The sequence below is a fragment of the Cinclus cinclus genome, chromosome 25, assembly GCF_963662255.1.
Source record: "Cinclus cinclus chromosome 25, bCinCin1.1, whole genome shotgun sequence".
Lineage (NCBI taxonomy): Eukaryota > Metazoa > Chordata > Aves > Passeriformes > Cinclidae > Cinclus > Cinclus cinclus.
The window spans coordinates 2,223,343-2,250,865 of record NC_085070.1 but is presented as its reverse complement, the minus strand read 5'-3'; the positions used below and the strand labels follow the sequence as shown (position 1 = coordinate 2,250,865).

At 51.0% G+C, this 27,523-nt stretch overlaps 3 protein-coding genes across 3 annotated transcripts in view; 2 read left to right on the top strand and 1 right to left on the bottom strand.

Moving 5' to 3' along the window:
- Window positions 1–9,373, top strand: part of LOC134053526 (basic proline-rich protein-like) — a 43,117-nt gene extending 33,744 nt beyond the window's left edge. The window contains exon 6 of the mRNA XM_062508544.1: window positions 9,077–9,373. Coding sequence (XP_062364528.1) covers window positions 9,077–9,373 — 297 coding nt within the window. The remainder of the gene's footprint in view (window positions 1–9,076) is intronic.
- A 24-nt stretch (window positions 9,374–9,397) lies between these two features.
- Window positions 9,398–11,947, top strand: TMEM218 (transmembrane protein 218). The gene is made up of 3 exons (XM_062508766.1): window positions 9,398–9,501; window positions 9,966–10,068; window positions 11,570–11,947. The coding sequence occupies exons 1-3, from the start codon at window positions 9,398–9,400 to the stop codon at window positions 11,702–11,704; spliced, it is 342 nt and encodes a 113-aa protein (XP_062364750.1). The 3' UTR covers window positions 11,705–11,947.
- A 5,218-nt stretch (window positions 11,948–17,165) lies between these two features.
- Window positions 17,166–26,343, bottom strand: SLC37A2 (solute carrier family 37 member 2). The gene is made up of 18 exons (XM_062508679.1): window positions 26,285–26,343; window positions 24,444–24,525; window positions 24,247–24,334; window positions 23,806–23,884; window positions 23,475–23,610; window positions 22,985–23,061; window positions 22,725–22,891; window positions 22,284–22,345; window positions 21,888–22,025; window positions 21,662–21,752; window positions 21,522–21,584; window positions 20,952–21,037; window positions 20,098–20,146; window positions 19,730–19,803; window positions 19,166–19,244; window positions 18,985–19,082; window positions 18,597–18,661; window positions 17,166–17,260 (listed from the first exon to the last, which is right to left on the bottom strand). The coding sequence occupies exons 1-18, from the start codon at window positions 26,341–26,343 to the stop codon at window positions 17,245–17,247; spliced, it is 1,509 nt and encodes a 502-aa protein (XP_062364663.1). The 3' UTR covers window positions 17,166–17,244.
- Window positions 26,344–27,523: the final 1,180 nt, after the last annotated feature.

The window sequence follows — 27,523 nt, the reverse complement described above, 5'->3', positions numbered from 1 at the left end:
ACACTTTGTTCCATCCCCATCCCAATGCAGATTGCTGGAAAACCTCCCTGTAAACCCCCTCCACTTAAAATTCCCCCAAATTCTGGGAGTCGTGCCATTTCCCTGCCCCAGACTGGAGCATGGGCACCTCAGAGAGAATTTTTTTGCACGTGTGAAGTCAGTGCTGTCAATATATAATTGCCACAAACTCACTGGCACTTATTCCAGAGGACATGGATGTGTCTTTTCCAAAAGAGATGAGTACTCAGAGCAGGTCTGATAAAATATTAAACATTTGGCAAGAGCACCGACATACATAACCAGCAATATTTACATTTTTACATAACAGGCTTCAGGAGAAAACAAATTACATAAAATATAGAGGTTTAGTCTCCATCATTTCACTGCTCCTCCATAAATAATTCAATTCTCTTTCCAAGATTGCATTATTGCTCATGTCAGATTTCTCTAAGAAAAACTGTGACGGGATTCTCCGCAAGCTGCATAAGAGCAAAAAGCAGTAAATTATTCACTGATGGATGTTCAAAACAAGACAAGGTTTTGGGACATTTCCTTGAGGCTGAGCCTGGCTTAAGCACTGCAGCAGGTTGGAGGGGTATGATGTCCCTTCCAAATTACAGGGAGGGTGTCCAGCCCCTCAGGAGTTGCAAGATGCTACAAAGGAATCCCTAAAGACAATTTAGGACTTGTTTCAGGCAGGATGTTTCTCCAAACTGTCCCAGTGGTACCCACCAGCCCTTCATCCCTCTGGCTCAGGCACTACACTGGATTTTGGATTAAAATTAAAAACTAAAATTAAAATCATTACAATTTGTGCTGGATTTTTAGGAGATATTTAAGGACATGAATATTCTCCTGCACCTTTCCAAATCCCCTCCAGTAACGAGTTTCAAGGAGAAGAAAATTCAGCATCAACCAATGCAGCCTTAAAAGCAATGTAGGGACCCTCCACACAGACAGTTGTCTGTCCAAACCCAACAATGCTTGTGCCAAATGTGGGATGAAATGAAAGGATCGCCCAAATTTTAACTGTTTAGCTCATGGAAGATTTCTATATAACTTGATTTTCCCTCCATTTTTGGTATTTCACTTCCAGGACAACTCCTGTTTTTACCTGTGCGCATGATTTTCCTGGGAATAATAAGTGAGTCAACCCCAAAAGATTTATGACACCAAGACAACAATGTTACTTTTGAAGCCACTGTGCATTTTAAACAATCTCAGACACACAAACGAGCATGTAATTTCACAAGAACTAATAGATAAATACATGGGAGAATATAATTAAGGCGTTTATCAATAATCCATAGGGACAAGGAGAATATATTAAGAATAAGCGATCAATGCCAGCATGGCTCTATATTCTCAGAGGTTTTCCTATGCAAGATTAAATAAGACTAGGTTTATTTCTTGTGAGAGATTGATGGATCAACAACAAAGAAATCTGAAGCCAAAACAAAGGATTTTTCTGGGATTGAGTGGGAAAACATCTTTAAAAATGGGATTTCTCCTCTCCCCACACTGGCTGAGTGGGGGTTGATGGTTTGTTGAGCCAGGAAAGCATTTTGGGTCCTTCCAGAGGGCAAATGATGGATAAATGGCAGGTTATATATATTTTGATTAGAAAATCCCTGCTGCCAACTTACTCCTCTTAAATGTTTAATTTCAAGGCATAATAAGTCCTCGGCTGGTTTTTGCTGCTCCTTCGGGTTCTCCTGTGCAAAGTTACTTAAAGCATCTGACTGACTGATCCTTTCCCAAGCATTTCCAGGGATGAATAAAGAAAAAAAATAAGAAGGCTCTGGATGTTTAAAGTGACTTACCTCCAGCACTTGGACAAGCTTTGGAGTCTATTTTCCAGAGGCAATACCAACTGACTGAGATAGAGATGGGCTGGAGGGATACCCATGTGGGCAAACAAAAATTATAAATAACTAAAACTACACCTTGTGCAAAAAAAAAAAAAAAAAAAAAAAAGAAGAAAAGCAGGGTTGGTCAGTAGACTGAGCCCCCTCTGATTTATGCTTCCCTTGGATATCTGCAGTACCTGACAGTCAGCAAACACAACGTGGAGATGCTGATCCTGCCCTTTTAAAATTTTGACTCCACCTGAGATGTTTCTTCACCGTGGCTGGGCTTTGGCGCTCGTTCCCCATCCTCTTTGGGGTTCAGCCCACGGTGGGAGTTCAACCTTCACCTGCATCATCTCCTCACTGAGCTATGCCAGCACCAGCCTGGCTTCCCAGGAGCTGCTGAAGGGAGAAGCAGAGAGATGGTCACAACTCTTTAAAGATGCAAATTGAGAAGCAGCCATCATAACAAGAGAGCTCTGCTAATTCTCTTACAAGTATGCAGATTTCGACGCTGACTTTTCCTAGGCTTATTTGTTTTATTTAGCAATAAATTTAATACCAGCTCCCTGAAGCAAAGAGACAGATGGACTATAAACTTTGAATTTTGAGTAGTTTTGCTTTCTTAGGTTCATGTGATCTTTGATGTCTTCTGAAATTACATCTTGGAAAGTTCGCAGGGATTGAATTCTGCTTTTTTACAGCCCTCAAAGCCATTTGATTAGCCGCCTTTTAATTTTTTTTTTTACTTGTACAGGTTACCTGAAGGATCTTAAATACCATCTCAGTGATTCATATCCTTGGCTCCAGAGTTGTCTCAGGGAGTTGCCAGTGGACCTGAGAAAACCAAAGCACTGCAATTACATCTTCTCCACAGGCAAAGGAAAGCAAAATGACTTTTATGCATCCGTTGGAATGGAAAACTTCTGAGATCTGAGACCAAAACCCCTGGGCTGAAATAAAATGGTGCCCTTGCAGAACACAGGGCAACTGGGATGGGGTTTTGGAAGGACCACAAAGTCATAATGCAGCAGGAAGGATTCATCTCTTTTTTTTTTTTTTTTTTTTTTTGCCATCCACCAGCAATTAAAAAATTAGGTTGGAAATGAGGAGAAACCACTGAGAGGGTGGTGCAGCCCAGGGAAGCCCCTGGGAGGAGGGTGGTCTCCATCCTTCAGCTGCCCACAGGTGGTCAGATGAAGCCATGAGTCGACTGAAAACCAGGATGGTCAGATACACAAGAACACCCTTTTTATCGACAATCCTGAGGTTTGTGAACATTTAAAATTTAATCTGGAGGTACAAAAATCACATCCCATGTGCTCAGGAGTAAGGGAGGAGTGAACTTAAGGGTAATGCTGAGACCTTTGACATTAACTGCTTCAACCTAGCAGATCTAGGCACGGCCATCTTGACTAATTTCCCTACTACCACACACAAATAGGAAAGGAAATTAAATTTAAAAAAAAAATAAAAAACAACAACAAAACCCCGCATCATTTCCCAGCTGCAGCCCAGGAAACAGCAGGAAAAAAATCGATATGTGTCAAATGAACAAAGGCGAGAAGAAAGGTGTTGCAAAGAGCCCAGAATAAAACCAGAATGAAAACTGCAGACAGGCTTGACTGCCAAAAAATCCACCTGCCTGAACGTCCTGCGGGTCTCAGTAATGAATTTGGGCCATTTCTGCAGTTGTGGGTTGCTTCCAGTCACCCAACATCCCACCATGGGCAGATGTTGCCATTGCTCAACCCTTTCCAGTTTTGAGACATTATTGACTGCTCAATTGCAATGGAATTATGACAGATGATTATTATGGGCTCATTAAAGTCCAGTGAGTGGCCAGTGATTAATGCAATTGTGAAGAATACCAGAGGAAATAATGATGATGAGCCATTTAAAATGATGTGTTGTGGGTTTCATTATCAATGGCTCCTTGGTTTCTCACCTGAAAGCTCTTGGGTGGGAGGGAAGAGGAGGTTAACACAGGTAAAGGTGCAGGGATTCCAAAGTGATGATGCAAGGAGGACACATACAGGCACTTTTTAAAGGTAGGATTGATGGGAAATAGCATTTCTTGGGGTAAAGTGGGGGAAATAGAAGTTCCTTGGAAAAACGTTTGACTCTAGAGCCTTTGGGAACACCATTAGAAAAGAAACTTTTAATTTTTATCATCTCCCCACACCCTGTTCTTGCCTTTCTTTTTCCCCTCGATCTTCTTATAGTCATTTTCCACTGATTCTTTACCTCCTACCTTTGGCTTTGCCTCTTCTCCATCCCTTGCAGCACTCACAGAAGTCTCTACAGCCAAATTTCAGTCTCTCAGGTAGTTTCTCTCCTCCCTCCTCTCCTTGGTTGTAACAGGTTTTGCCAAAATATCAACCCATGTTGATTCCACAGGGACACATCATCCCATGTGGGCATGGTGACATTAAAACATCCCCAGGAGACAACTACAGGGACTTTCATTTTATAGGGGTTTTTAGGGAAATTGCAGCAGTTGCTTGAACTTTGGAGAACCAAGCATCAAAAACTTTATTTGCACCAATCTATAAATTTACTGAACTGAACTAAAGTTGCATTTCCTATACCAAGTCACCAAACCCAAATAATTACCAACTTCCTCCCACTTGGGAGTGATGTGAACCATAAGAGGAATCATAAGGTGTGATGACAGAGGCACCCTCTCTTCATCCACCTTCTCCAAGTGCTTCTAGGTCCAGGTCAGTCTTGTCCCATAGTGGGAAATGTTTTCTCTCCTCCCACCAAGCTGGATGCATTTTTAGAGGCATTTCCACTCACTAGGATGGGAATTTTTTTTTTCCATTTGAAGAGTGACTTCATATTCCATTTTATTATTTTTTTAATGTTGCAGGATTTATTCTGTTTGAAGTCTTACATCCTCATTTCCTGTCAGGATGATTAAAATTGATTTCCGCCATCAGCTAGAAAAAGATAATCTGAAGTGGGTTCCTGTGAGAGAGAGTTCTATCCCCACTGGAGACATTACTAACCCTCTCCTATTATTTTAACTTTCTTTTTTGGGGGGATGTGTCGTTGGAAAAGGACAACTCAGTGTTTCTCAGCCATAAGTGTCCTCCAGGTAACTTGGGAAGAACAATTTAACCTCATTTTTCCCATCACAGAAAGTGGACTGAAGGATTTAAATAGCTCTTGTTTACCACTGCCACCCTCCTGGCAGTATTTTTAGAGAAGAAATTGGATCCTCCTGACGCCTTCACTTTGCTTTCTCGAGCTCCACATCCTCTGACCCCACACCTGCACCTGTCCCAGTTTGTATCTGGGCAAGCTGAAACGGGATGGGATTTCCCCCAGCATTAAGCTGGGTACTTGCTGGTGCACTCAGACTTTGAAGGAGGAGGAGGGAGGGATTAGGGCTGAAAAACCATTGGCAAGCTGTAAAACATCTGGCTGAAAAAGAAAGCATGGAAAACATTAGTCCAGAGGGCAAGGAATACAGGGATACAGCTGTTCCAACCTTTACCCATCTCTTAAATCAACTAAACCTGGAATTTTCTAAATAAAAAATCAATTAAATTGAATTTAATTCTTTTTCAAAACCAATTCAGTACAATTTTAAAACGGATTAAATAAATTTTAAAATTAACAAAATCAACTGAACTCTCGATATCCTGGAAAATCTCCAAAATATCCCTAAAACATAAATAACATCTTTCCAGGCTGAAGGATCTTGGGGCCTCATGACCATGCTGGTTTGCAACAAAAACCCCATAAGGAAATTTCTGCAGATGAGTGGTTCCTATTGCACCAAGAATGAAAATGATGTTTGTACTGATGCTCTTTTCCCCAACTGCCCTCTCCAGACTCCCAACACACGAGGAATCCCTCCCAAAAAAGGGGTCCCCAGACAGGTCCCCACCATCCAACACATCCCCATCACAAGGCTTAAACACCCTTACACAAGAGTAATTTAACGCCATTCCCAGCTTAAGCTCCATATCTACCGGGCGTGAAATTAGTTCCAGCAAGCTGCAAATTTGCCACTAATAAAAATATTTAGCAATTCGCTAGTCTTTAAATCAGGAGCAGAATATTTTCTTTCTTGCATCAACGCCTGTTTCTTTTTAATTCTAATGTTGGAGCGTCGGGGAGCTCCAGCCGTAAAGTTGGAAGTCCCACGACTGCACGAGTTTTAAATCAGTTCCCTTGGAGCTTCCAACTCCACCACCAGGAGTTTGATCATTCATTATCATTTGATATTTTGGCCACCAGGATGAGCTGGGCACGGTGGATTTGAAGGTGTTTATCCAAAAGAGGCTATGTTGACCCAAACCTGCCCCATTTCCAGGGGCTGCTCCTCCCACAAAAGAGCTTTGATCCATGTGATCCTATTGCAGGCTTTGAAGGAAGGTGACCTCTCCATCCTCATGTGCCAAGCGTTTAATTAGCCTCAGCACTAATTGCATAACTCTGCCAAGCCCATTTCATTCAATGCCAGCCTCAGGATCTTTGTCACGCCTTTGCCAAGAAATGCCAGAGTTCTCTGATCTCTTCCTTAGGAAAAACTATCTGCAGTGATGACACATCCTTCAAATCACTCCTTTTCCTTGGCAGGGCAGCAGCACCCATCCACTGGAGAACACTGAGTTATTTGTGTCCAAATAAATCCTTTGAATTGGGTTTTCTGGGCCGCGAGCATCCAACAGCATTTGTATGACTCTACTTCTCCTTTTTTAAAGCAGATTATTGCTTGAGAGCCTTGCCAGGAAAGGCTTTATGATACCTATATTATGGATATCAAACACATTGGAGCTGGAATTAATCATCACCACATCATCTGTCATCACTTTGATGTGTCCTGTCCCCAGCATAAGGGTTTGGGTGCAAATGCCACATGGTGCAAATCAAAAGTCTTGGAGAAACCTGAGTGTGTGGCACCAGCAAACATCCCTACATCAACAGTTGTCCTGAAAAAAAAAACACCACAAATATGAGGCTTGTCCCAGAGTCATGCAAACAACGCAAAAATCCTCAATATTTGCAGCTCTCCCATGTTTTTTAATTTCCCTTTTATACCCAGAATTGCCTTTCTCCCACTTTCTGTTACTTCTTTTTCCCAAGTGCAATGCAACTCTGACACAAGCAATAAATAAAAAAAAAGCTGGAAGGAAAAGTTATTTTAGGCCAGCAAGAAATTATTCTTTGGCAATAAAATCAGGTCTTTGCATTCAGCTGATGGGCTGATGGAGCAGCCTGTAAGGCAAATCCCCAGCAAGGTATTTCTGATGCTGGGAGGAGGCTGAGATGCAGAAGAGAGATGTGTTTAGGATTATGAGCTTTATTGCAGATGGGTTGAAGAAACCTCTAGTGAAGGTAATGCTTGGGAATATCACATCAAGGAGGTTGGTTTTCCCAGGTGTCTTCTTCCAGTTCCTTAAGAGTGGATTTACCTTTTGCCTTCATTGTGCTCAGAGAAACCTGCAGCCTTGCTGGGATACCGTGTGGGCTGGGCAGATAAACATTATTAATTATCACAAATATATATATATATATATATATATATATATAATTAAATATTAAATTCATTCAATATTAAGGAATAAACATATAAGTGTTTTGGAGGGTGTGGGCATCATTTAAACTCCAAACTTGTGCTTGAGTTCCCATCAACCCTACTACCATGGTGGGGTTAAAACCAACAAGCAGCATGGCTCAGAGCTGGCCATTGGATGTGCTTGCTGGGCTGTATATTGCATTTATTATTCTACTTCTGGCCAAATACCTGGGATATGGTGTGCTCCACCAGCAGCATCAATAGTTGGATTCAAGGTCTGCGCTTCAGTTTCTTGAATTGGCTTAATGTTGCTGTTGCTGCCATCAAGAAATTACCAGGCAGCACCAAGACATAAAAGGAAAGGATAAATAAAAACCCAATCAATATGGGAAGAGGTTAACAAGGCCGTTGGAAAAGCTGTTGATAAGAGGTATAAGAGAAAAATAAGCCAAGGAAAAGCCTTATTGCCTGATGAATAAAACTTATCACTTCTGGATGAAAAGCCAAAGGATGCAAAAGGAATGGCAGAAGGAGAGGGCTCCAGTTGAAAACAGGGTTATGAAGAAGGAATTTAGGGGTTTAGAAACTACTAGGTTCCAAAAAATGCAAAGAAATGGGAAAACAGAGAAAAACAAAGAGAAATTCCCCGACAACGGGAGCAAATGTTTAATTCCTCGTGGCCAGCAGGTGCAGGAAGCACAGGGACCAACAGAAGAGGAGTGGGAAAAGAAGAGCAGAGATGGACATCAACAAGGTGGAGATTCCAGAGGGAAAACGCCCAGCCTGGTGGGATGAAGGCCACGGAGCGGAGCAGGAAGGAGGTTGCTATCAAACACACGTTTTTAATATGTTGGCAGCCGGTTGCCAGTCTATGCCAAGAGAAGGCAGGTGTTGGAGACGGTTTGTGTTCTGCTTGCTGAAGCATTTTGTGTCATGCTGCCGACTCTGATTTCATCACAAGGAAAGGCAGGTCGATGCTGTGCAGAATAATTAACCGCTGGTTTATTCCTCCCCTTGAAAGAAGTGACAGAAAACACCCATCCAGGTGACATTTTATGCAGCCGAAGTATTGCAGACTTCAAGCAGTTGAGACAGAAAACATCAGCGTTTAGGGTTTTTTGGGTTAACTGTAGGTGAGCCTGGAGCACCTGGGGTCGGAACAAGATCGTCTCTAAAGTCCTTTCCAACCCAAACCATTACGTAATTCTGAGATTCTATGATAAAAGCACTCATCATGCTACACTGGCCTGGGTCTGATGGGCAAGATATGATGGTGAAAAGACAGGATTTATAAACAAACTGAAATATTTATTTTAAATGGAACTTCCTCTTGTCTTGATATCAGAAGATGCTTATAGCATTGACAAATCTCCCTAGTTGGCTTTGGATGTTCCAAAACCCTGCTGCAGTCCCCGTGTCAGCGTTACCGTATTAACGAAATCCGCCTGATTTTGGCCCTAGATATATAATCGAGGGCGCGGACAGCTCAATTTTAGTGTTTTGGGGTGAAAGCGTGTTCAGAGGTGCTCCCTGCAGCGGGGTGGGCAGGAGCTGGGCGGCGCCGGCCAGCGGAGGGAAATTCCCGTTCCACCGGGAGCAGCTGCGAGCTCTGGGACGGGACCCAAGGCCGCGGGATGGGGAGCGGCTGGAGTGGGATCCTGGGGATTGCAGGAGGGCCGGGGTTCCGTAGGACTGGAACCGGGATGGGGCCGGGATCGGGATCGGGGCCGGGATCGGGATCGCGATCGGGATCGAGATCGGGATCGCGCACTCGTTCCCCATCCCCAGGCGCGCCCCCGCCCCCGCCCCCGGCTGCGCGCGGAAAGCCCCGCCCACCTCTCAACCCCCAGCCAATGGGAAGCGCTGTGCGGGTGCCAGGCGGGGCAGGGAAAGAGGGGGCCGCGCCCCCGCCTCCGTCCCCCAGCCAATAGACGGCGCGAACCGCTCTGCGGTCAGCGCTGATTGGCCGGAGCGGCGCGGTTGCTAGGCAGAAGCGGCGGTGCGGGGCGGCATGGCGGGCGCGCTGGGCGTGGGGCCGGGGGTGCTGGCGCTGCTGGTGCTCTGGGCCATGGCGCTGCTGCTCGGGCTGGCGCTGGTGCGCGCCGGCCGCGCCCGGTGAGCGCGGGGACGGGGCGGGGGCGAGCCCGGTGAGCGCGGGGGTTCGGGCCGGGATGGGGCCCGGTGAGCGCGGGGGTTCGGGCCGGGATGGGGCCCGGTGAGCGCGGGGGTTCGGGCCGGGATGGGGCCCGGTGAGCGCGGGGGTTCGGGCCGGGATGGGGCCCGGTGAGCGCGGGGGTTTCGGGCCGGGATGGGGCCCGGTGAGCGCGGGGGTTCGGGCCGGGATGGGGCCCGGTGAGCGCGGGGGTTCGGGCCGGGATGGGGCCCGGTGAGCGCGGGGGTTTCGGGCCGGGATCGGGCCCGGTGAGCGCGGGGGTTCGGGCCGGGATGGGGCCCGGTGAGCGCGGGGGTTCGGGCCGGGATGGGGCCCGGTGAGCGCGGGGGTTTCGGGCCGGGATGGGGCCCGGTGAGCGCCGGGGTTCGGGCCCGCCGGTCCCAGCCCGCTCCCCGCTCTCCCGCAGGGTCGCCGCGGTGCCGGTGGCGCTCGGAGCCGCCGCGCTCACGGCCGCGCTGCTGCTCTTCCCCCGGGAGGGCGAGAGTCCGGCCCCAGCCGGCGCTGAGGAGGTGAGCCCGGGTATCAGGGACCGGGGCGGTGTCCCGGGTGTGCCCCGCGATGGGCCCGGAGGGCAGTGCATGGCCCCGGGGATGATGCCCTGAGGCCCCGGGAATGGGTTTTTATCTCAGAGATCGCCCCGCTACCATCCCGGGGCCCCGGAGATTGCCCCGTGCTGCCTTTTTGGTCTCCTGCGGCTCCTTCTCCGGAATCTCCCGCTGGCGCAGGTTGTGTCGCCCCTGGAGAAGATAACTATTAATTTCTCTAACTAAATTCTGGTTTACACACGGGTCCGCCTGACCCACGAGGCTCGGCTCTCTTCCTCCCATCCCCAGGGGCTCTGTGCAGGGTCTGCCCTCCTGCTTTGGTCCCTCACAGCTCCAGCAGCCTCTGCTCCCTCTCTGCCATTCCCTTTCCTTATCGTTTTCCTTCCAATTCTGCAGCCTTTCACTTTTCCCTCGGCTCTGTTTTCTGATTAAAGCCCAATAACAGCTCTTTAGCTCTCTTGTAGGTTCTTGCTGTGCTTGAGCATGAAGCCATCTGCATTGTCAGCCACAGGGATCTCCCCCAGTTTTTGGATCAGGCTGTCTGAGCTGCCACCTGGAGCTCTCCCAGAGCTCTTTGGGCTTTGAATACACAAAGTTTTTGGCCTTCCAGGTGCTGTTTCCTCTGTTCTATTATTAATGCATGTTAATTACTGCTCTTCTGGTTCTTGTTCTGCGTAAATCCCTACTATAAGATACTTGTAATGTTCTTTTTTTCTCTCTGTGTCACATCTGACCTGTTCATGTGAAGGTTAGGAGTGAGATGAAGAGGAGCCCAGTGCATGTTTGTTGCCTGGGAGGCAAATGGAATTGGAAAGCTGATTTTTTTACAGATCTTCAATTGGACTGGACCTGCCCTGCCTATCAATAATACATGACCTGGGCTTTCTGCACCAAAACTCTGCTAATTGGCTAATTAAAAAGTGAAACGTGCAGAAGGAGCCGGCACTTGGCTCACCAGAGACTCTCTGCAGGAGCACCAGGGCTGAGCTGATGCGATGGATAAAGCTGAGCTGGGGCTGAGTGGAGCTCTGGGGGGTGTGGGGAGCAGAGAGGGGATTTCATAAGCAGCCTCCTCGCTATGGGCTTCTCTTTGTCTTGCCTAGCTACCATAGCTTTTTTTTTAATTGTTTTTTTTCTTCTTTTCTCACTGTCTCCCTTCTGAAAGGGAATCAGTTGTGACTGGGGAGAATGCTTCAGGGCGTGACTCCTGTCCCTTCCCTGTGCTCAGTTCTGTGCTGCTCCACATTAACATTCCCAGTAGCTTTTTGCAGGGATTCTTGTTCTCATTTGTCACACACTGTGCATCCCAGAGAGTGTCCATGCCAGAGATGAAAAGCAAGGAGAGAAATCTGGGGGAGCCCCAGAGGTTCTTTTTTTTCCAGAACGTTTCTTTTTTTCCCTCCAGGCTCCTGGAACAGGCTGGAGCTGTGACATGTGGGATCTTTGTATTTTCTCTTCCCTGCAGATTGTGGACACCTTCCTCATCGGCCGCTTCATCCTCCTGGCTGTGATGAGCCTGGTCTTCCTCGGGTGCCTGTTCCTGTTCCTGATTTACCACCTCATGGAGCCTGTGTATGCCAAGCCACTCCACAGCAGCTAGAGACAGCAGTCTCTGCAAAGGGAAGATCCTGATTTCATGGGAATAAAGCAGAAAGAGACACCAGGAAGCTGTTCTGGAGGTGACCATGATCTTCCTGAGCTCAGAAAGAGCCAGTGAAGGAAGTGAAGTCTTTGCTTCATCTCAAAAAGCAAAGTTTGGTCTGAGCATGAGCCCCTTACTCCCCAGGGGGTTCAAGCCTCTGCACCTGCAAAGGTGTGTGAACCTCTGAATCCTGCTCTCATTTACAGGAGAGCTGAGATTCAGGCACTTGGTGCTGCTCCTGATTCAGTTCATTGAACTGAAGTGGGATGGTTTGTTATTGTTACCCACAAGAGATGGTTTGTAACTGCTCCTTTTTCACTCTGGTTTAATAAAACTCTTTGAGAAATCCCCGACTCAGGCTTTATTTATTCCACAGGGATGTCACATTTGACCACACTGTGGTGAATAGTGCCCATGACAATTGCCTTTTTCTGGGGCAGACGTGAGGGCTTGAGGGAAAATTACCCACCAGCATGTGGCTGTGGAGTGTTTGGGATGGTTCCTTGGACTGGAACTCGGGGACTTTGGAGTGGGGAGTGAATAACATGCATAGTGAAGCCAGAGCAGATGGAAAGCTGCCCTCCCCAGGAATGAGGGAAAAGCTGTGTCCGACCTCCCTTGTGCTGAGCAGTCCTGCCAGCCATGGAAAAGCTCCTTGCTGATACCTGAGTGTTCCCTGCCTCTGAGGGCCCTGAGGCATCACCCTGGGTGCTGCCCTAAAACTTCAAACCACTGCTCAATTCTAGCACAGATCCTGCTGAAGTTAGTTGCTGAACTCCAACAGCTGTCCTCTTCCCTGTCCCTCTTTTTCCCTCTTGGGGGAGAAAACTCTCTGTGTTGCAGGAGCAGCAATGGGGTTGAATCCCATTTTTATCCCTACTTTTGGGGGAAAGCCAGGTAGCAGTCTGCTGAAGCAGAGCCAAGCCTTCAGCCTGTGCTGATGAACCTGTGGGCAGCAGTGGCAGGAGCTGTCTGCACAGCCACTGTGCCCTCAGTGGCAGCAGCTTGTTTCCTTGCATGACAACTCAAAAGACTTTAAATTGCAGGAGAAAAGCATTTTTGGTGGCCTGGAGCATCCTGTGCCTGTTTTGTAGCAGGGAAGAAGCCTTTACCCTCTCTGCTGCTCTGGGGAGAGGTTCCCCCAGGTGCCCAGGTCACGGGGTGAAGGGGGTTCTGTTGTGGGATGGAGCTGCTCCATCCACAGGTGAGCAGGTAGTGAGATTAAAGACAGTGAGACAGCCCTGAGCAGTGGTCAGGGTCAATACAGCCAAAAACTTGAGGGCAGAAACTTAGATTTTAATTTTTTTTTTTCCTGTTTTAGAGATTTTTTTTTTAAAATTTTTCATTTTTAATTGAAGACAGTAAGTTAAAGAACAAACTGGCTTTTCTCAGCCCTGCCCTGACAGCTGTCAGTCACCAAGCAGGGCTTTCAGGACATGAAAGATTGATAAGGCAGAGCTAGTGGGCGTGGAGGTGATGCTTCACTGGCAGAAAATGCCCCAGCACCCCAGAGCACTGACTCAGTCAGCTAAAAAATGTAAGTACAGTCCCAAAAAAAGCAGAGAAGAGGCATTTCTGCTTTCCAGACTGCAGCCACGCTCGATCCCTTCCTGTCCTGATGCCCATGTCCAAGGGAGCTGAACGAGTGTGTTGAGGAAATGCTGAGATTTATGCAACACAAGCACATTGGGGCCTCTTGGTGATTTTGATGTTACGCCTGGAACAAAATTAATATTTAATTCATCATCTTAATAACATTTATGAACACAGAGTTTGTCTGGCAGCTCCAGCTCTGTGCCTCCTGTGTTGTTATGCCCCTGTTTTTGGGGTGAATTGGGGAGCCTCAGCGGGGCCACAGCAGTGTTTTACCAGGGCTTCAGTTCAGCAAATGGGAGGGAAACCACAGCAAAAGCAGCTGGGGCACTAAAAACCCAACCCTAAAAGCAGAAATGTGAAACTTCTCCCCATGTTGCACTGTAATGAAACCCAAATAAGGGCTTTTTCTGTCCACTTAAACTGTTTGTGACTGAGTTGAAAGGCTGATAGTGCAGCAGTTATTTTTGGGGAGAGCAGAAATCCATGCTCCAAGAGAGACAGAGGAGCTCCTGCTCAAGGAGGCCATTTCAGCATTTCCCCAAAACCCCATTAACTGAGGAAAGAGCCTCAAGTGCTCTCATCCCCACCGAGACAATTTGAGCTTCATCCTCATCCTTTGCAACCCTTGGCAGTGGGGGACAACCAGCTGGATGAACTCAACCCGGGCTCTCTGTGTATTTATTTATTCTGGGGAGTTCTGCTCCTTCCCACACAGGGGCTTTCCAAACGGCTCCTGATTATTTTTGGAAAAGGAAAGACCACGTCAAAGAATTGGTATGAGCCAGAGCTGCCTCCCAACCAGCCCCAAATGGTGATTTTTTGTTTCCATCCCCAACCCAAAGCTCCAATTCCTGGAGGACAACTCTTGCTGGCATATCTGCCTCCATCCAGCAGTCCAACCTTTTATTTTGGAATTAATGTGCCACAGGAGGGCAGGTTTGTCTTAAACCCCAACCTCTCAGTTGCTGGTGAGGATTTTGGGACTTTGGATGATGCTACAGCCAAGGAGTTCTGCTCCAGCCTAAACTGATCCAGCCTTCCTCTTGCAGGGTGAGAACCAGATCTGCCATGCCCGACGTGCAAGCCCCATGCAGGAAAAGAATCTCATGAATGTCAGCACAAGAAAGCTGTTGTGCTAAAAGATCCCATGTGTGTCAGGACGAGGGCAGGCTGGCTGCTTTCAGGTCAGGAGGAAAAGCAGCCCTTTATTCCCCCTAAATTCTCTGCCTGGCTCATTGGAAACGAGCAGGGATGCCCCTGCACCAGGTAGTGCCAGGCTCAGCAGCCTGAGGAGGGCAGGGAGCAGTGCCAAAGCAGAGATGGAAGGAGCAGGAGTGTCTGCAGGGGAAACTCCTCTCTTTGATTTAAGGTCCTTGAATGACGGCAATTCCTCATGTCTCACGCTGCTCTCTGCTGGCACTTAATTACCCTCACTGGAAAAACTGCCCTCGGATTTCCACCTTGACTTTGCTGACTTCAGCTTCCCTGCTGTTGGATCCTGATTTGCCTTTGGCTGCTAATTAAAAAGCCCTTCAGCCTTTGCCAGCTGCTCCTTGCATAGGTAATTACAGACCGTGCCCCAGCCACCTCTTCACCTTCCCAGCAGAACAGCAGCATTCCTCCAAAATCTGTGCAGCCTCTTCCCAGTCTGCCTCCTGCTGAACGTGGTGTGGGACTGTGGGGTCACCAATAGAAAATCCCAAATGCTGCACTTACCAACCCTAAAGAGCCCACTGGAGGTGGGATTTGTCCCACCTCAGGACAGAGGTGGACACGTGTCAGTGCTCTCAGGGCTCGTGGTGCCAAAGGGGCTCATGGAGGAGAAGCAGCAGCCCCTTATGCAGCAGAGGAGGAACAAGGCAAGTTGTCTTCCAGACTCCTCCCAGAGGAGCTCAGTCCCATTTAAACAGTTTTTTTGGCTAAGGCAAACCCAGGGGATCCCCTCTCTGCCTTTCCACTCACCTTTCAATTCCAAAGCTCAGTGAGATCTGGAGTTTTCTTTGGCATTTGGCTCTTTTTATTTTAAGTTTAAAGCTGCCATGGGCTGTGTGCCCCTTCTCCTCGATCCTGGCAGCAGAGCCAAGGCGGTTCAGACTTTCCAAACATAAGTGGGACACGGCCCAGGCCTAAATTTGTCCTGGAAAAACTGTAAGCAGCTGAAAGGACAAGCAGGAGGGGGGAAAGGCAAAAAAAAAAAAAAAAAAAAAAGGAAAATTCCCCAAACCAAATTACTGTTGCAGTAAGACTACATGTGTGTCAGGACTTAGGGGATTTTTTGCTTGAAAATGTATTTTAAGGACCCCCTCCACAAGAGGATGGTCATTAAGCAACGTGAAAGCCCCATCACACGTGCACTGACAGAGCCATTCTCAGCCCAGCTCATGGATCTCAGCTGACAGCAAGGTCCTTGTGCCCACTGTGCCACGAGCCAGTGGCCTGGGCACCCTGCAGGGTCAGCCAAGCTCTGCTGAGGACAGACTCTGCTGTGACTCCTCTCCCTATGGCTCGATCAGGGTTTAGCTCAGCAGAATTGACGTTTTCCAGGAAAAAGGGCAATTTGGGATTTTGTTTTTCTCCGCCTGCTCCATCATTTTTCCTGCTTTTTCTTCTCAAGGCCCATTGAGCATCACCGGTGAGAGTGGAGGGGATCAAAGGCCACCTCAAACCTGCAGCTGCCACTCTCCAAGCTGCCTGATCCACTGTGCCACCCCATCACCTTCAGAGGTTTACAGGGAGCTGGTCCAGCTGCCTAGCAAGTTTCCTCCTTTCCCCCCCCCCCCACCCTTTTTCCCCCTTTGCTGATGAAATCAGCACTTAATAAAATCACATCAGGCCCAGATGTTTTCTCCTCGGGTCAAGATCCAAGGAGGTGAAGTCAATTAGAGTTTCAATTTATCCCAGGCATACAAAGAGCCCCCGGCACCGGGCACTGCTCTGCTCTGGGCAGAGAGCCAGAGCCTGCCCAGGTGTGATCCCCGGGTGGTGAGGGGATGCAAACCCATCCCAGGGGATGCAAACACATCCTGTGGCTTCCAAGCACCTCGGCTCTGTGCACATCAAAGTCACCCCGTCCCCGGAGCGCACAGCTGGCTGCACATCTGGCCCTGGCTTCAGTCAACTGGCACCGTGGGGGCTTCTGAGCCCCATCCCACCTGGGGAGCCTGCAGGGCTGGCAGCCAGCAGCACCGCCTTAACCTCCTGGGGCCCCTCTAATTAGGAAGCATCTAACGAAGATCATCAGCTGCCCGCACCGGAGAGCAGCCAGAGTGTGTGAACAGCTCACCGTGGTGTGGGGGTTGATGCATGTTCTGCTTTTGGAGCTAAATGGCATGATTTTGGATTATTAATAATCAGGAAAAACACTGGGGTTAGTCTTTTTTTTTGCAGTGGGATGAGTCAAGGAATAAACCCAGCTTAATTTGGGCTCAGCCCAGGGATGTTCCCTGCGTAGAATAAGCAGCACTTTGTTGGTTAGGCAGTGCCTAAAGTGATTTGGCATCATCGTCCTGATCCAGATCCTGGAATACCAAGCCTCTGGATGGTGCAGGCTCACAAACAAGAGACCGCACATGGATGAAAGCAAGAAGAGAGGTGTGATCACTGCCCTCTAAAACTCACACACTCGGCTGAGCTCCCTCAGGACACGGCAAGGAGTGGCCACACAGGTTTTGCACGCTTTTAATAATAAAACGGCCGACGGTGAAGAATTGACCCAGAAAACCATTTGGCCAGGGCCCTTTTCCTACTCCTCGCCCCTGCCTCCGCTGGAAGCAAGCCCATGGTGGCGGTGAGCCCGCGGGGCCGTGCCCGAGGCCGGGCTGCAGCTCTGCCGGGACGCTCGGCTCCGGTGTGCCCCAGCCTCTCTCGTCCCACGGGGCTCGGGGCAGCTCGCAGGGGACGCGTCAAAACTCCTTAAACCTGCGGGGAGAGAAGCGAGCGGCTGAGGGCATCGTCCCGCAGGTGTTGGGGTCCATGGACACCGAGATGCTGCCCGAGAGGGAAAGGGAAAACCAGCCCCATCCACACCACGAGGAGGAGAAGCGGCGCAAGGAGGAGATCAGAGCCACTGTTTTGTCTCTGGACGAAGCTGAAATGTCCCCAGAAATCCAGCAGCATTTGTGCCTCGTCTCTGCAAGCTGCTCCAAAGACACTCCCCGAAGCCCTCGAGACATTGCAGCGCCGCCACAATCCGAGCCAGCTGCTCCCCTCAGCAGAAACCAGCCAGTGTTGGGTGCAAACACGGGCGCTGTCACCCCCTAGGACAGCCATCGCCCTAAGCAGCCCCGGCAGAAGAGAGCAGAGCCGGACAGCCCTCCACCGGCAGCCGGAGGAGATTTGGGCTGCACTTACCGCAGCACGAGGCCCAGACTATCGGTTTTTCACCTGCAAACACAAGACATAAGGCACGAACTGTTCGCAGGGGGTCGGGGTTTGGCGGCCCCACTGTCAGGATGGCTGTGGCCCCTTGCTCTAGATGTCACATGGGGATGTTGGTGGCAATCAGTGCCAGTGCTGATTTGGGGGTTATTTACACACTCGCTGCAGTGATTTTGGCTACAGATTTGATTAGCCAGCCCTGGCTGTGTATGATCAAGCTCAATTGCACAGGTGGGCAAAGCCTATAAATTCAGATGCTTCAAGTGCATTAATCAATCCCAATCGATTGGACATCTGGGCCAGTATCTCCCGAGTCAGCTGCAGACAAGGATGCACTGTCCAGCCACATCTCTCTCTTCCCCCTTCCTCCCACTCCCCCACCCTCCTGCACTCTTCTCTGGCGATTGCAGTTTGATCTTTTGATTCCCAAATCTTGATCTCAGCCCTAAATGATTGGGTGAGTGACTATTTCTAGGCTGAGCCTGCAAAGTGAAACTCAGAATCAGAACGGATCAGGCTTGTGTTTGCATTTAATCCTCAAGGCTCAAGTGAAGATACTTACACCGAGCTACTTCCCATCCATCACTGACTCTGTTAGCTGCACACTAGAGCTACAAAGACACAAGGACACCGTGTTTAGCACCCCAAGTGTTTTTTTTGAGGGGCAGATGGATAAAATCCCCCAGGTGCTGCCTTGGCTCGAGGTGGAAATGTCTCTGTGGCCACAGGAGCGAGACATCGGGCAGGCGGCCTCGCCATTCCCACGCGAAGATGCAGCAGCGACAGCAAGGGATAACAAACATCTTTCTGGAGCAGCACTGACACCGTGTTTGGGCATGCTGGGACTGGAGGCTGCCCCGGGGTGGTAACTACGTACCCTCTCTGCCTCGCCATGTAGCCACACCAGCCACGAGCCTCTTTGACCACCACACGAGCCAGGAGCTGCAAGAAGAAGGGTGGAGGATCGCCGCAAGGCTGGTGGCACTGCAGCCTCCAGTCTTGGCATGAGGATTTCCATCACCAGGAAAGCAATTCTACAGCTCCTTCTGGCAAAGATAATATGAACTAAAGTTGTGCAAGGAGGAGGTTGTTGGGAAAAGACAAGTGAAAGCAGAGGCTTGGAGTCAATACAGGCTTTTGCAGTTTGCCCTGTGCCTGGGTGTCATCTGAGAACCATCTGTGCCCTCCACCAGTGAGCAGGCAGCTAAAAGGGAGCCTGTGACACTTCAGGGTAGAGAAAGGAGTCCTACAAAGCAGAGACTTACCAGACAAGCCAGGACATCGGCTGCTATCAACATGTAAAAAACATTATTCCAGCCCGTGGGAGAGATGAGCCCTGCGAGCAGCGGCCCCAGCGCAGCACCTGCAGGGGCACACGAGCCACGTTAGCCCCTGACCACACACAGGAGGGGACCAGGACACCCAGCATCCCCTGGCCATACACACCGACAGATCCTGTGCCGTCAATGATGGCCGTGACAGTCGAAAGGGCTTTGGCATTTCCTTTGAGAGATTCGTGGGTGCCCTGCAAGGATAAAACATCAGGAGCAAAAGGAGCTTTGACGTCCACAGCCAGCATATCCCAGAGTGAGGCTGATGTCCCAGGCAGCAATTTCCATGTGTCAGACCCAGCCATGGACGGGAAGACCAAACTGAAACAGTGTCTGCAGCCAAACCATGGCAAAAACCTGGATCACCAACAGCAGGCAGAAATTCCCAAGGGATTTGCTAACAATATTTCCACTCTGCTTGTGTTCAGAGGGAGATGCAGCAAAGCTGAAACAGTCATGTGGCCAAGGTGAAAAAGCAACAGGAAAAACCCCTGTGTTTAAGGGAGGGTGCGGAACGCAGCACCAGGTGTGACAGCTCTGCCCTTCTCCACTGGGCTTCAGAGGCATTGGAAAACAAAAGTAAAATGGAAAAATCCCAGTAAAACATCCCTCTGGGAAAGAGGGAGCAGCCTCTGGGTGTGCAAGGGCAGCGTGGCGGGGTCTGAGGTGCACCTCTTACCAAATCTGCTGACACCGCTGTTGTGATGAGCGCGTAGGGCCCATTAACCAGAGCACCACAGATGATCAGCATCGCTGCAGAGGTACCCAGGAAGAGAGTAAATCTTTAGGTGCAGGGAGCAGCAGGACATTGGATCCATCGTCCCCAGCCCATGTGTGGACATTGCTGTCCCACGCATCCATCTCCTGTGCATCTGCATTTTCCCATGAGATCCCACCCAGCAGGCAGTGGACACTCATCCAGCACCACCCTCCCCCAAACGCAGCCTGGGAGCCTGGCTCAAGAGGAGGAATGAAGGCAGGTGAATCCACAGTGTCTTCCATTGCCACTTCAGTGACAGGAGCTAGCTGCACCATGGAGCTCCTTACCTATTGATGTGCCAATGCCGTTCTGACCCACATGGTTATACAGGAACAGCTGGAAAAGAGACACAAGGTGAACCAGTTATGGCTACTCCAGCTGTTTTACCAAGCGTTTTCCTTGCAGCAGTATCCTGGGGATGGCATGGAGAATGTGGGGACCTGAATTACTGCTCATGCCAAGCACCAGCTGGGACAGGGGGCTGAGTGCACCCCTGACCTCTGCATCCCACTGGCATGATGAAATACCTGGCAGCTGGCAAACAGAGGTGCTGTCATAATTTATGGCCAGTGAGGCTCTGCCACCTCCCACAGCTGCAGCCAGACATAATTTGTCCCAGTGGTGTTCTTGGGGCCATGGATGTGACACAGCCCCTCTGCTTCCCAGCGTGTGCCAGCTCCTTCAGCTCCCATCCCAGAGCCAGCCAGGACTGGATTACAGCTAATTAGCCACATTGTGGGAGCAAAGGCAAATGAGGTCCGTGCAGGTGTTTGGGAAGGATGTCCAAGCCAAGCTCCAGCAGAGTGTGAGGCTGTTGGCATGGGGGTTTTTGGGATGAAAATCAAAGAGACAAAAACTGGACCGGCTCGGCGGGATTCCCAAGGCTTTGAGCAGAGTAATGGCAGGATGGAAAAACCTACAGGGCTTTTTTAGTTGTCAAGGTCTCTGCAATCCCTTCCCAGCCCCTAGAGCTGGACATCCTTCCCAGGAACATCTGGGCATGTGAATCAATCCCAGCTCTCATCTCAGCCGAGCGCGTGACCGGCTTATCCCGGGTGCTTGGGGAGAGGAAGGCAGCTGTGACTCAAAGGAACCAGAGCAAACCCTCGTGACGGGGTTTTGAGCCCGCGTGACAGCTCACCATGGGAGCAGCTACGACCAGCATCACGCAGCACGTGGTGGCTCTGCCGCCAGTGTAGTCAGAGATGAGGCCAGCGAAGATCCCCCCTACAAGAAAGAGCCACAGGTGTCAGTCACACCACCCCAAAGGCAGAGATTTATCCTAGCTCAGCCCAAAATCCATCATGATGCTCTTTCATCCCACATCTTCTGACCAGTATGCCCCTAAGGTTAAACATAATAATATCAGAGTGAAGAGCTTTGATTTATCCCTTCCACTTCCTCCCTGCAGATGGTTTCTCAGCACTTCCCTGCTGCTCTGGTCTCTTCCACGCTTGCAAACTGTAGGAAAAGGAGTCCCTGAGCAAGCAAGACCTGAGGAAACAGGCTGTGATGGTCATCAAAACAAATGGATGCCAAAATAAAATGGAGGGGCGTTTGCTACCTGCTGAGTGCTGTGAACACTGAATAAACCTCTCAGGGGAAAAAGATGGTGTTGTCTGTGGGGGGTGGGCAGCCAAGGCTGGTCAAGGCCAGGATTGTCCCTTAATCATTCCTGATCCACTCCCTCCATCCCAGTATGCTGACAAACCTAAAATTCCCCCGACATCAAAGAGGGTTGACAGGTCCCCGGCTTCCTTGGCACCGAAATGAGCTGTGAGGGAGAGGAGAGGGGTGAGGAGATGCTTCCCTTGCAAGGCTTGCTCCCACCTTGCTGTCCCCAAAACTCACCAACATTGACAATGTAGAGGGGCAGCCAGTACAGGAAGGTGTAGCTCACCAGCTTGGCAAAGAGCAGGCACAGGGAGAATTCCACCACACCCTGGGAGGAGAGGAGGGGACATCAGAGGAGCCTCCTTCCCCCAGCTTCCTCTGGATGGTGGGTTTTTCCCATTTTCTGCCCTGTGGATGCTCTGAGCTGCTCTGGCTTTGCCCTTTCCTCCATCCCAGCACTCACAGGTATCCGAAGTGCCCCAAGGAAGCTGATGGCTTCAGGCTTCTCAGCTGGCTCCCTGGGGCTGTTGGAGTGATGATCCACACTGCTCTGGCCTGAGAGGCTGAGTGGGCCCTCGTTGGAGGTGACTACTTCAGGATCCTTCTCACTGGTGGTCACTCCCCCAGGATCCTCATCACAGGACGTCTAAAATCAAGCCAAAAGCAGCAGATGTTGCTCTCATGGCTGGAGGAGGCTGAAACATTGGCTCTGCTGCCAAGGCACGACCCAGAGGATGCTCCCAGTGGAAGAGAACAACCACCTCCTGTGACAGCTGAACATTGCTCTAATTCCTGCCATTACAACCTGATGACCCAGTTGTTTCACTGTGCCCTGAGTGACACCCAGCCCAGGACAGGCCCCTTGGGAACCAGCACGACTCACGTGATGCACAGGTGGACTGCAGTCAACATCCTCAGGATCTGCAGGGACAAAGAAAACCCTGTGAGGAGAGCCTGGACCAACCCCGCTCCACCTGCCCTCCCTCCAACATCTCACAGGGGCTGGGAACCCCCAGGTCTAGGCTGCATCTCTGGGTACCCTCTTCCCCAGTTAAAACCCAAAGGACTTCCCTGATATTTCCTAGAAAGACAGGCTCAGAGGAGTGTCTGGTACAGGGGATGAGCCCACCTGGACAACCCCAATGATGCCGAGCATCCCCACGGTGGTCAGATCCACATCCCTGCTAGCCACAGGTTTGGAATAAGTATTTGATATTGCCAAAAATCCTTAGAGATGGCCAAGGTGGAAAAGGTTTACATTACACAGGTTGTCTACTGTGCCCCAGATCACAACACTCACACTCCACGAGGAAGAAGAAGCAGATGATGCCCACAATGGCGATGATGATGCCAGGCACAACAAAGGACAGGCCCCAGGCAGAGGAAACCCAGGCACCGGCGATGAGCGACCCTAAGATGTTGCCAACAGAGGTGTGCGAGTTCCAGATGCCCATGATCAAACCTCTCCTGGTGGGGACACAGCCGGGTCAGTGGCACTGGGTGGCTGCCAGGGTCAACACAGACCAAGACTGGGATGGGGCACGTAGGAGAAAAACTCACTTTCCTTTGCCAAACCAGTTTCCAACACATGCCACGACAGCAGGCCAGCCAGTTGTCTGCACCAGCCCATTGCAGACCTGGCAAGAGACAGGCAACAACACTCAGCAAGCACCGACCACAGCCACGCAGCCCCTGCACTCTTTTGGGCAATCGGGCTCAAAAATAACCACCCCTATTCTAGAGCTGTTAAGAAAACACTTGGTTTGTTTGGTTTTTTTTCCCTGCTGGGGCAATCTTGGAGCCGTTTGCATCGCTCCCATGGCTAAACTGGGAGTGGCTGGTGTTGCCAAACCAGCTGCCCGCACTGCTCTCAGACAGGCACGCCCGCCGGTTTCGACGCCCACGCCACGCACAGCCAGGTTTTGCGGGGAGTGGAAATGCTCCGTGCTCCCCTGCTCAGAAACTGGGCCACCCCAGTCCCTGAAGGGCACTAAAAAACCGGGAAGGAGGCCATGGCGATAAAGCCTGGGCATCCTCCAGCACAACACACCTGCACAATGATGAAGTACCAGAGGACGTGGATGTCCCAGAAGTAGCCGAGGCCAAAAAGGGAGGTGAAGAGCCCGCTCAGCACCATTCCCCCCGACAGGTAGTAGCGCAGAGGGAGGCGCTCCCCAAAAATTCCACTGCAGAGAGAGAGGGAAGAGCACGACAGAAGCAGTCATGGGTGACGCCACCAATGGGCATTATCACACCGAGCCAGTACCTGAATCCTGAGCGGATCCCTGGCTGCTTTCCTGTTAGCTTGACCCCGTCCCAAAGGAAACCAGGTTCCACCAGAGTGGTGCAAACTGGTAAGTGAAGGGAAAGGTCCTGGGTACCTGATGAACATCCCGATGGCATAGGCCACCAGGAAGGCATTGTCCAGCGCCCCAAAAAGTTCTTTGTAGTTGTCCCCATCTGGAAAACAAATAATAGGGCCACCTCAGCCTGGCTCCCACCTTGCGTCCCCTCCCCGTGGCTGCTGGCTCGGTCTTGTCCCCGTCCCCAAAAGCCTGGTCTCCATGGGGGCCTCTGGTGGCATGGCCAGGTGCCATCAGCACGGGGACCTGGTCCTGTCCTGTCCTGCATTTCACCACTGCTGCTGCCCTTTGGCCCAGGGGCACGGGACAGACGTTTATCACTTAATTACCTCCGGATGCCTAATGAGCACTCGGCCCCCTGCCAAACCCTGGCCACGACCTGCTTTTAGGGAATGGGGGGAGCCCAGCTCATCTGCCATGAGTGTGGGTTTTGGAGTGCCTGGCGGGGCTCAGCCTTACCAAAGGGGGCCCAGCTGCACCATGTGGTGCTGTTGGAGTCATTGTGGGGGTTTGGGCCCAAGGTCGAGCAGTTGGGGTGCAGCTGGCTCTGCAGGGAGAGAGAAAGGGGGTGAAATCCAGGTGCTGTCAGCACCCCCATCCCCATGTCCCTTGTCCAGGTTCCCTGTCCCCACAGTTGTGGTGAGGCTGGAGCTCACCTTGACGATGCTGATGGGTTTTCGGGAGAGGTGGTAGCTGGTGTAGGAGAGGAAGGTCAGGACCAGGGTCAGTCCCCGATAGCTGTGAGAGGGAGGAAGTGGAGAAGTCAGGGTTTGTGGGACAAGGGTGGGTGGTCTCAGCACCCAATGGGACCCTTCTACTGGACTGGTGACCTGAACCAGCTCAGCTGCATTGATCAGGGAGCAGACCCCCCCAAAAAGCCCAGGATGTGGCTTAAAAAGACCAGCTGAGTTTTGTGGAGAGCATCAAGCACTGTTCCACCTCCTCAAGCAGTTCCATCCCACTGAAACACGGGGTGAGTAAGTGCCTTCCTGATGTCACGAGTGGAAACTGTGCTGATTCATCATCACTCCCAGGGTTAATCAAAGATAAGCTGGAAAGAAAAGCAGGGAGCAATACCAGCTCCCCTTCCTCCACCAAAAATCCTCCATCCATCCTCTTTGCTTGGATTAAAAGCACGGAAATGGGGATGCTGCACCCATCAGAGCTGACAGATAAAGCTTGGAGAATCCCAAAAAGGATCTAGCACTCTCTGGAGCAAGATGAGTATCTCTGAAGGAGCTATCCTACCTTCAGGAAGGGTTTTATGGCAGCACAGGGATGCAAATGATCAGGGGCAGCTGAAGCACACAGACACGTCACAGGGTTGCTCCAAGTTTAGAAAAAAAACAGCTTTTTTGTGATTTTGGCCCATCCTGCTCCTCTTTGCAGTTTCACTTCTCCCTGGAGCTGCAGCAATGATGGGAGCTGCAGCAATGCTCCTGCAAATCCAGGGCAGCTCCCTGTGCCATGGTGCCAGCTCCAAGGCTGTACTGTGGCTGAGAAACTGCTGCTTCCCATCCCAAAAAATTAATAAACCACCCAAAATCACTGCTAATGACTGCAGGGCTGATCCAAGAGGAGCAGAGAGGCTGCTGCAGGGAAAGGGAAGATAAACTTCATATGCAGTGCCCCCGCCCTGGGCCAGACACTTGGGTGTCAGGTTTTTTCTTTATCCCATATGTGTTCTGGCAGGGAAATCTCCTGAAAATTTCCAGATGGAAAAGCAGGGGGAGTGGCTGGCAATGGGCTTCCCAAAAAATCCAAATATTAATTGAAATTAAATGGGCAGCAGTCCCATCACCTCATCAAAAGAAAAGGCAGCAGGCAAGGTCTATGATGGGCACATTCCACTGAACTTTGAGTGAGGGTCTGAGACATCTGGAGGCTGGTGGGTGCTGCTGCCCATCTCGAGGTTCCCCCTCCCCAGGCTGAGTCCAAAGCCCTGGGCTGCAGTCGGTGTGGGCTGATCCCATCTCACTATGGGTCCAGTGCCTGAGGGCGATGCTGGGCCCTAGAGGAGTAATCCCTAATCCATCTCCCCACCCCAGGTCTCGTCCCTGTCCCAGTGTCGGTCCCCAGACAAACGGTCTCCAGTCTGGCGCTGGTCCCAGTGCTGGTCCAGGGTGAGTCTCCATCCCAGTGCCAGTCCCAGCTTCAATCCTGGTTCCACTTCCAGGGGTTGCCAGTCCCCAGGGGAATGACACCCCCTCCTCCCTAACCCAGGGCTGATCCCTGCGCCGGTTCTGGTCCCCATCCTGGTGTTGGCTCCTATCTTCAGGGCCAGTCTCTATTCCAGCGCTGGTCCACGTTCCAGAGACTGTCCCTATCCCGGTGTCCATACCCTCCCTGCCCGAGGTCAGTCCCTATCGCAGTTCCAGTCCCCATCCCGGTCCCCATACCCTCCCTGCCCGAGGTCAGTCCCTATCGCAGTTCCAGTCCCCATCCCGGTCCCCATGCCCAGTTCCAGTCCCCATCCCGGTTCCCCCATCCCCCTCACCGGCTGTCCCGGGGGAGGGCTCGGAGCAGGCGGACCCCGGGGGCGAGCGCTGCCCTCATGTCGGGCTGCGGCAGCACTCGGCCACCCCCGGCTCCTTTTCACCGCCCCCGGGGCCGCCGCTCCCGCCCCGCCGGCCCCGGTCCCGCCCCAGCCCTGCCCGGGCACAGCCCCGGTTCCTCGGCCGAGGGCTGAACCAGGCTGTCCTCGCTCTCTCTAAAACAAAAATCCCCTTCAAATCCGGCTGGAAGGAGGGAACAGCTGCGCTGGGCAGGGGCAGAGCCCCGAAGGACCCGACCAGCCCTTTTCATATCCCCTCGGGGCTCTGCGAGCTTCCCCAAATGCTGTATTGTCCAGCAGAAAAAAAAACCTGGATTTAACTCTTCCACTCCCAGAAACCTCCGAGCAGGCTTCGTTGCCCCGATGGTGACTGAGCTACCCCAGCCCTGCTTTGGGGTATGACATGCTAGGGGTTTCAGGAATCCTCCTTCCCCCCACCCCCTTGCAAAGTATCCCATTTGTCCTGCTAGGAGCAGACTGAGGATGAGGAGCAGCAAGAACTTTATTTATTCCTTTAACTAAGCCCCTTTTAACACAGCCCCTTTGGGGGGGGGGTCACTCCAGAGAGGCAGGAACAGGGGTCCCCAGGGCCTGAGCAAGTTCCTTGGGGATTTGCCAAGGAACTGCTTGTCCTCGGCTGCCCTGAGAGCTGAACTCAGTTACAAAAAAAACCATTTGCAGCTTTAGCCCTTTGCTTCCTTGCCCCCTCACAGAGCACATCCTGCCCTTTCCAAACCCACTCCAACACCCTGAATCAGGGCTGCAGCACCTTCCCCTGACGCAAGTGGATGTTAATAAACAGCATCAGCGAGCACGGACGCCTCAGTGAATGATTCTCCAGGGGAAACCGAGGAGCAGTCCCTGGTTCTGTGCCTCTGTGCTACCTCTGGACCAGGGGGTGGGTTTGCTTTGTGCCCAATGGGATGGGAACAGGGAAAAGAAATGATCCGGCACGCTCGGCCACCCATCCTTCCTGCCATGGTTAATATTGGAGAGGACGGCCAGCAAGGAGTAAATATTAATGACAGGGTAAGGAGTAACCTCTGCCCAGGACCACAGGCAGTTTTGGGAAAACCCATCTTGCTCCAGTCACTCCTGCAAAGGCCTGCAGATTGTTTTACTAGAAAAATGCTCCTTCCTTTCAGGAGCAAATTAGGGGCTCTGGGAGCCTGGGTCAGGTAC